This window comes from Necator americanus, chromosome X (genome assembly GCF_031761385.1).
Source record: "Necator americanus strain Aroian chromosome X, whole genome shotgun sequence".
Taxonomy (NCBI): Eukaryota; Metazoa; Nematoda; class Chromadorea; order Rhabditida; family Ancylostomatidae; genus Necator; species Necator americanus.
The window spans coordinates 31,071,697-31,080,787 of record NC_087376.1 but is presented as its reverse complement, the minus strand read 5'-3'; the positions used below and the strand labels follow the sequence as shown (position 1 = coordinate 31,080,787).

The 9,091-nt window shown below is 39.4% G+C and overlaps 1 protein-coding gene across 3 annotated transcripts; it reads left to right on the top strand.

The window, feature by feature from the left end:
• Window positions 1-328: 328 nt before the first annotated feature.
• On the top strand, window positions 329-9,050 carry RB195_026029 (uncharacterized protein; the record flags this gene model as incomplete). Of its 3 annotated transcripts, XM_064214393.1 has the most annotated exons (18): window positions 329-418; window positions 513-639; window positions 717-794; window positions 2,385-2,532; window positions 2,607-2,702; window positions 2,759-2,881; window positions 2,971-3,100; window positions 3,518-3,577; window positions 3,641-3,792; window positions 3,880-4,016; window positions 4,096-4,238; window positions 4,301-4,380; window positions 4,528-4,631; window positions 4,704-4,799; window positions 4,855-5,032; window positions 5,387-5,517; window positions 8,895-8,971; window positions 9,036-9,050. In XM_064214393.1, the coding sequence occupies 18 exons, from the start codon at window positions 329-331 to the stop codon at window positions 9,048-9,050; spliced, it is 1,965 nt and encodes a 654-aa protein (XP_064070272.1). The 3 variants fall into 3 exon arrangements, with proteins under 3 accessions (XP_064070272.1, XP_064070274.1, XP_064070273.1); XM_064214391.1 differs by lacking the exons at window positions 329-418; window positions 513-639; window positions 717-794; ... (3 more) ...; window positions 8,895-8,971; window positions 9,036-9,050 and having other exon boundaries at window positions 3,095-3,100; window positions 5,387-5,585; XM_064214392.1 differs by lacking the exons at window positions 3,518-3,577; window positions 3,641-3,792; window positions 3,880-4,016; ... (6 more) ...; window positions 8,895-8,971; window positions 9,036-9,050 and having other exon boundaries at window positions 2,759-2,885; window positions 2,971-3,036.
• Between the last annotated feature and the right edge of the window lie 41 nt (window positions 9,051-9,091).

Here is a 9,091-nt window from a genome sequence, read left to right as displayed (position 1 = left end):
GGATAAACACCCCCAGAACTTCAAAAACGAAAAACAAGTCGGGACATTTCCAGCTAGATGCACCGCAGTTTGCGAAGGGGGTATTCAAATCAGGCGGCTAAGGTCGTTATCGCAGACATTACGTTTTATAAAACGATTTTTGTTGTTAGTTTTCTTTTCTGTTTTTATTTGTTCTCCTGCTTCTTCTTATGAGATATGATCTTTCTCGAATTACTGTTACGTTGTTTTATGTTAGTTGACGTGCACTTTCCCTTGTGCCTTCCCTTTGTCTTCGCACTCTTAAAGGACTCATAAAAAGTGGTGTTAGTGTTTGTTTCATGTCTTGGTGATGACTGAAGCTGGGTTGGAGAGTCTTCTTGAACCAAACGTGGTTGTCGCAAAAGCCAAGTATAATTTTGAAGGGAAGAACAATGATGAGGTGTGTTTCAGTTTATCTATTGTTTCATTTTGCCAAACTGAGGCACTTTTCACTGCTCTGGATTACGTCATAGAAGTCAATCCGCTCAATTAAGCTAACATTCTTCAAAAATGACATGATCACAATTACACAGCAACTTGAAGGAGGATGGTGGGAAGGCACTATCAACGGAAAAACCGGATGGTTTCCTTCCAATTATGCAAATATTATTACTGAGAAAGGTGATAGTTTTTGCTTGTGTTTTCTTCGTGATGCTCGCTTATACTGGAGTTCATCTGATTTTCTTTTTGATTTCTAGATAAATTAATGAGGTCAAAATCTGTTCCTAATGCTGCAGTACTTGTCAACGGCGTGAACGCTGCGAACGGAATAGCAGGTACGTCGTTCATTGGATCCCTCTATTGGAACCTTTTTGCAACATAATTTAAATAATTGGACAGTGATCCCTGCAGATCCTTTGTCGCACTTATACTCTACACATATATTAAATGAAGTGGACTTTATTTTGGATTGTCGAATTCATTCTGCTATGGATCTTTCCCGTACGAAGCGAGAATATTGTTGCTCTTTATTCAAAATATTGTAATTACTAGGGAAAGGGCATGTTTAGTAGTTAGGTAAGACTTATTTGGCGTGAGGTAGAATCTGTCATATGCATTCTCTAAGTTTTTCATTGTGAATTCTTGATTACTCTACCAGGCTCTATTTTCATGAAGTGTCACCTTCTTGTTAAAGGCGTTCGACGAAAACTTCGATGTTGGGTTCTTTGAAGTAGAAGGCAGGGTTTGTAAATATCATACGCCAAACTCTAGACACCGGCTATATGTGTAATTTCACAAGTAGTCCACTTCAAGCATTCGATTTCGTCACTCTTTTGGATGTCAAGAGTTGCTTGCTATCTAGGCGCTTCGGGTATTCCTGATGCCCCTGATTCTTTTATTTGCTGGTCATCTTTCATATTTTTGCCGAGATACTTCCAGATTGCGTCTTGAGTTTTGCCTACTGGCTGAAAGAGCCTTACAAATTTACTTGAAGGTTCCTTTTAACCTTATTGGAGCGCGGATTTTGAGCGTTTGAAAGCCTTCTTCATTTGTGTTGCTATGCAGTTTTTCTGGCCATAAATGTTGTTGGGGGGCATTTCAGTGGCGCGCTTATTTCTCGAAGTTAATATTCAAATAAGTCGAGGCCCCAAGGCCTAAGCATTAGTCCTAGAGGATCTGTGATATGTAAACTAAAGTTGCTAAGAGAAAAAAGTAAGTTAGAGTGTTGGGAAATAAAGGCCCCACTGCGTCCCCCCTCTCAACTACATTTTTACCGTTTTTTTGTGCCACTTAGTCTCAATGCTTGTTGGAAATCTTGCTACTAACTCAATGCGTTCATCCGTGAACACGATCATTCGTTTATAGAAAAGTGCTACTGCAATTTCAAAACAGTCACTTGATGTTGCAACTACAGCCGTTTTTCTTCTCCCGCCACTAAGAATTGTAAGCACTTTGTATTTTTGGGAAAAAGCTTCTCCATCCTTTTTGTCGACGCATTTTCGTCTCTTGTACATGTTCTTATTGCTTGATTCAACGCGCTGCTTTGGATCCATACTTTCCACATTACATTTACATTGCTATAGTTTTCACCACTGTTAGAATGGTGCAAGTGGCCAAGATGGTCTTTTTGTTAATATTAGAATGATAGGTGAAATCTTGATTACTCGATTGCCCGAATACTCATGGAACACCCACTTATCCGACTGCGAATATTTGACGAATGATGGTGTCCGGATATTCGAACTCAGTATTGCTGTAGTTTGCAAGCGTTATTGCTCGCTTAACTATGCGAAAGCATTCAGATATTCGCAAATCTGAAATGTCTGTCCGTTTATACATTCGAATCCTCTTGTCGAATGCTTAAACTACATAAATTTTATAGTCCCATACCCGTGATTAACATTTTCAAAATCGTTCCGTTGTAGTTAGTGGAGATGTGGTAAGCTCTAACGCTGCTCGATCGCAGTTCCGAGCTGAAATAATGCGAGACTTCATCCGCGCTGAAGAGTCTTATGTGGCAAGTGTGCAGAGAACTCATGAAGATCTTCTTTTACCAATCCGAGCTGCGGCAATGTAAGGATTTTCCGCACAGAATTAGTTCTGCGTGACCTGATCCAAAATTGACTCATATTTCTTCCCGTTTTCAGCTTGACCCCAGAAGACTATGCTGTGCTTTCATGCTACATTGAAGATATCGCAGCCCTGCAAAAGTCTACACTTTACCGCTTAAAGGAGGCATTGAGGTTCTGCATACCATCTATAGATTCATTCTACATTGCAATCAATTTGCTTTCTTTAGTCTAGAAGTTTCACAACAGCGAATCGGAGGAATTCTTATTTCTTGCGCTGCTGAGTTGAAGCGACTACTCGTTGCTTATTGTGAAAATCATCCAAAAGCTGTAGAAGTACTCAACGAAAAAATGCAAGTAATTTTTTATGGTGTGCGGTCACTCGTGCCAAGATTAATTTTATTGAGCCATCAAATAAACTGGGAAATAATTAATTGTCAAGGGATGCCGTTCGGAATGTTCTCCTGTTGCGAGGCAAGGACGTCCCCACTTTGATTGCTGGGCTTAGTGAGCCTTTTCGACATTTAGACAAGTATCCAGCTGTGTTGCAAGAACTGGAGAGGAATATGCCCGTGAGTTTTACTTCTTCCTTTTATTTTCTACTGAGCATGTTAGAATATCTATATGGCAGCCTTCAGTGCGATTTACAACCGGTCACTTGGTTTTTTGACGCAACACACTCTAGTGTCTTTTCCTTCTAGATTTGATTGTTTCCGAATGTTCATAGCATAAATCTGCGATGATACTACATTGTAGAAATGGCTTTAAAAAAGCTTAAAAAACCCAATCCCGTTGGTCAGCTGTGCCTGTTCAGCTTCCATTTTTTTGAAAGAGTACATCCACTTAATTAAAGACATCTCACCACGATTCCCGTCTACTTTTATTCCAACTCGTATTCATTTGATTTTGCAGGATATTGTATCTTATTTAATCCTCTTTATTTGTCTTTAAATCTTCATGAAACTTGTGGTGATTCTTTTTTCACTTAGGAAGGTCATGTCGACCGCGGTGATGTTCAGCGATCATGTGCTGTTTTCAAGGAAATGAAGGTATAGACATTGGCCAAATACTGAATTTTGTACCTACCTTTCGGTATTATCACCACTTTCCAGGCACTGTGTGAAGCCGTTCGAAAGCAAAAAGAACTGCAGCTTGAGCTCTTATATACAGGTCAAGTCGAAGGGTGGGCCTCGTTTGAGCAACGAGGTCGCATTCTTTATGTCAGCGTGGCACCTGTAATTCTCGATGGTGTTTGTGATGACAGGTTAGAATCGGCATCTTTGTGCATTGTCTGTCTATACCGTAGCCAGATGTCCTTTTTTAATGTACCCGTTGAGGAATCTTCTCATAGGTGTCTTGCACTGTTTTCGAAGATGCTCATTGTTCTGGAGATCACACTGGATGTGAATTCATACAGACTGCTTAGAAAAATCCCTACGAATGGGTTGCGGGTGCGGTGTATGGAGAACAGGGGTGGACTCGTAGTAGGTACGAGTAAAAACGCCTTTTTTTTTGTAAAAAATACCACCAAAGGGTTCTTATCACACATATTGGTATTCCAAATTAGGAGACATGGAAATACAAATCTCTACTTGGTTTGATATCGAACGCTGGCTGGATGCGTTTGCGAGATGTGAGAATATTTTGATTGAAGAAACTTCGATTATGACTCCACCTCCCATACCACAGTCTTATGCAGTTAGTAATATGGTTAGTTTGAAATAGAATTCATTTTGATGTTTTTTTTTAATGTAATGACGGGACTATTTAAGCATGTGCTATCCCCATCTCGGAAAGCGGATATTTCCGAAATGCCTCTAGCTGAGCGAGCCGTCATTGGGAGAAAACCGTCGTAAGTGATTTCGCTTGACTGCTATCATTGCCGTCTTTTTTTTAACTTTGTCATTTTACACTAGACGGATTCTTCCTCATTTCGAGAACTCGGCATTGTTTGGGATATAGCTGTACAATGAGGACTTCATGTTAATCGTTATTTCAGAATTGGACATAATGATTTGCGACTAAATCATGAATTAGAGATGATCCTACCGGATGATGCCGACGAACCCGATCTAAACACTTCAAATCGCCGCTCCTTAAACGGTGAACTGCCGTTCAAATATTGAAGTTGATAGAGTTATCCTTTCTGTTTTAACTAGTCCCAACTTCATCTAGATGGCAGCAAGAAGTTGTGTTTCCGAGTTGTTCCTCCACACCGTAATGTACTAGCGACTTCCACTTCGAAAAAGAACGTGAAAATGAGAAAAGAAGGTTGTATAGCTTCGATCTTTGTTTGTCGAGAGTAATAATGTGCTCCTATTTTCAGTGAGTGTTGGAGAGCAACATGATGCTCAATTACTTCGTATTATTGAAGCATACTGTAGTGGAGCTGTTCGTGCTGTTCCCACTGCGGCGGATTGCCGACCACCTCAACTTATTGTTGCTGAAGATGAAAAAATCTTGGTGGAAGAAGTGATTGGAGATGAGGTTGTGATCCAAGAGAAGTACGTCACACGATTCATGTCCTCAGTGTTTTTGTTATTTAATCTATATCCATTGAATGCCCAAAATCCGTGCAGCATTAAGTAGCTGAGAATTCCTCACATTTGTTCGTCTCTAGTTCTCTTATTTGATCGATCTTTGCCTGTGACTTTGTCCGTCTGACAAATCATCACGCTTGCGAGCAAATGTTGTTGTAAAAAATCTCAAGAAAATACGTGTTGATATTTAAATGATAGTGGATTTTGTAAGGCTGACTGTTCTATGCCCTCTTAACACCAACACAAAACGGAACATTACGATAATGCTCATTTTGTTGTCCTTGGAGTTACACACATGTCTACGTTTTTGTTTTTCAGAAGTCTGGTGGATACAGTATATGCTCTAAAGGACCAAGTCATGGGTCTGCGCCAAGAACTTGCTTCCGTGAGTCGAGCTCTAGATAGGGAACAGAGAGCTAGAAGACGTTTAGAAGAGATTGTCCGTCGAGGTAGCATGAATGCCAATTCACCTGTGTCTACGCCAAGACCAACAGTTGAAATGAATGTCTCGCAATGATCTAGTCGGCATGTTGTGGTTTCTGGTTTTACGCACAAGTCTAGTAGAAGTAGTGCTACTGAATTACTTTCTTCTAATCTAAGGAAAGATTCCTATTAATAATTGTGATTCAGACAGATGCGTGTTCTTTGCTCTAACTAGTGTATCTTCTTAGTTGTTTTTTTTTTAGTTTGCTTTTCTTGTTCGTCTCAAGCTAGTATATTCATCATTTTCTTCCAACTTGTCCTGAAATACCTTCATTTGCGTGTGCATGTTGCGATTCCCTTTAAATATTGACATTGTTCACAAACTTTACTTTTGACCGATCATCGCCAAAGCTTTCTGGTACTGTTTATCTCAAAATTGGGTCAGAAATACTATAATAACACATCACTTTGACTAATTATTTCTTAGTAGTAACTTATACTTCTTGTAGTGACTTATATATAAATCCCTAACAACTATTCATTAACTGTCTAGCTATATCCCGAAATCCTGTGTCGATTCTAAGGTGCTGCTCCATGATTTAATAAAGAAACGTTGCAATTGTTATCATAAAAAAATTGTCATAAAAAAGTTCTATTAATGAATGTTTTTATTTTCTTCCGCGAGTTTATAACAACTTATATCGTTATTTTGAAGAGTCTCGGTGTATTTCTAATGTGTCTAGACTGAATTTAAGTCTACTCTATCCCGCTGCTCTACTGACAGTGTTATTCCTTTTGGTTTCTAAGGGCGCAGAGTCAATAGGTTCTGGATTAACTCGTAAATAAGCGAATATTAGCGACGATGTCACTAGGGAGCTTCTCTTACCTTAGTTGCACCTTTTCTTCTTCGTGGTCCACAGGGCTCTCCTCACAGTTGCCCTAACCCCCCCCCCCAAAAAAAAAAAAAAAAAAAAAATTGTTTTAACTTGGATCCACTTCTGTTTGTCTTCAGTAGTTTTTCTCTGGAAGCAGCATTTACTTTAAAGCACTTGTTTCCAATATTTTTTCTTCCTATTACCAAATAAGAGGGATTTGCTTCTCCGTTTGTGGACCTCACGCTTGCCGAAAACACATGGGTAAGGATCCTAAGGTCCTCAGGACAGGGGCTCTGGAGGAGTGTCATCAAGGACCTCAAAAATATGTTGGTGTTTGTTGTCTGCAGTGAGCCATGCGAAATGTCGTGATGCATTTTGTATAAAATACACGAATTGCAGCGGCTGCGTACAAGAGACTCGCTGCGCCTCTGTAGAAAGTATATCCAAGATCTATAATGATGTGGAAGCTAATTTTGTCCTGACGGCCACATCCAGTGCTCATTAAGACGCTCTTTTAGAGCTGACTGATTGATTGAGAGCTTGATTTCTCTCTGGTGCCTACAGAGTAACTGTGAAAGATATATTACGTGAGTAGAAGTAAATTCCAACAAAAGTAAACAGATCTTGACACTGAAACAATTATTGAAAAAGTAAATCCAAAGAAAATTGTCGTGTATAGAACGATTATAAAGTGATCTGCAAGGGACACAGTAGGAGAACTCTTGGGAACATCTAATGGAGCCTAGTGGTTTGATTTAAAATACTGAAGTTACTACGTAGTTAGCAAATAGGTCAGAAACCCACCGAGCACATGAAAATTTTTAGAAAAATAAGACGTCATGTAGCAAAGTACTTTCACTTCACTGAGAAGTTGAAGAAGTAAGAAAGAGTGTCAATGGTGAATCAGTGATCAAATTCGATCGATACACGGAAAAAAACCGACATCAACACGGACGAAAGTGTGCTCACAGAAGTTTTTCAAGGTTACACTCGAATTTCACATCTACAGAATATCGAATTATGTTAGTAACTTACAAATATAAATGAAAACTACTAGAGGAAGTGAGCATGAAAGAAAGGCCACGAGAACACGAGAATTTAGATTTTCTCATGACCAGTTAGAAGGCGATGAGGACGTGTCGAAGTGATCATTTCGTTAAGACGCGCATGTCCTCGGCTACTGTACAACGCCGTTCTCGGCTGTGATATGTACTTTGTTCATAAATAGTACTTGGTTTCTGAGTATTGTCATGTCATGGTATTCCAAATGTTTCTTTTCTTCGTTTCTTTTCCGCCTTTTTTAAGCTAGAAACGAGTATTCATTGAGAATGGGCCGATGTTGCTGAGGTGAAGAAACATGCAAAAATCTTCCAGGAGTTTTTGGGGATGACGTTGTTTGGGGGGAGGGGCATTCAGTGGCGCCCTTATTTCTGGACTCCATATCTTACTTTTTTCTGTTTCTAACTTTAGTTTACATGTCACACGCCCTATAAGATTAATGCTTAGGTCTTAGTGCCCCGACTGATTTAATTAATTCCACAAATAACGGCACCATTGAGTGCCCTCCCCCTTCCCCTCCCAAAAAACCACATCTTACGCCGAGTTTTTCTTTTGTAACCGCAGCAGTAACTTGCACTTTTGATCCTTGCACAGATAGCCTCATTTGCAGATTGTATGATGTCGAATATACACAAATATTCTGGATTTGTATGGGTTGTTAGGCTAACATTTCTGCATTTCTTCAAACATTTCTGCTTTTTTCACTTTTGTTTTTCTAGTAAGATGTTATGGTTGCTTCAATTAAGTTAAGAAACTTAAATTACCATAGCGAAGTCTTCCTCATTCTTATGGTTCCTAAGAAGGAATTTCAGTCCTTGCAGATCTTACTTATCCCATTTGTAACTTTGAATTTTTTTTTTGAAAATTTAGAATCAATTTGTTGCATTGGTCTATCTATGTTTGTGTTTCACCGGAAAATGGTTCATTTTTTCAATGAAAATTCTCAAAAGAATAAAGTTTAAATCTTATTTTTTGTGAGCGTTTCAAGATTCTGACGGTGGTCGAATGCTCTATGTCGGAAGGCGCTGTGTTTCTTCGACTCTACTGACTCACTCAAAACGTCTACTGAGCTCTGATTCAGTTCAGGTTGAATTCATTGTTTCTTTTGGAGATTGGTGAATATGTGAGCAAGACAGCTAACTGAGCATTGATTTTATAGAAATTCTCTGTTTTTCTCACATCAGATCTGAATCCTCCATGCATGAATGCCGTTTAACAGCGAAGTGAATTAGAAATTCTCCGTCCTCCCCCGCATGTTCTGCAAATATAAAAATTCTAAGGGCAAAAATAGATACAGCGCACACCTAGTTTTTTCACCTCACAAGCCTCAATCATTAGGCGAAGTTAACTAACAGCCACTTTACTTCCACTTCACATTCGGATTTGTTTTTTTTCGAGAACTTTCCTAGTAACACTTTTAGAGCACTGTTTCGTGTTAACTGCAGCGCTTTTCCCGTTAAGGTAGCTAGATAATTCCCACCGGTTTCTTCTTCGTAAACGACTAGAACAACGCGTGAATGCGTCAACTGAACTAGCAGGTCGTTCTGTAAGTTGTTCTACCGACTTAGACGTGTCGACAACGTTCTTCTTTCGATTTCCAAAAATTCAAGGTTTGCTGTAACTGAGTGCATGTAGAGCTCGCTTCTTCACGTCATCAAGTCAGGAC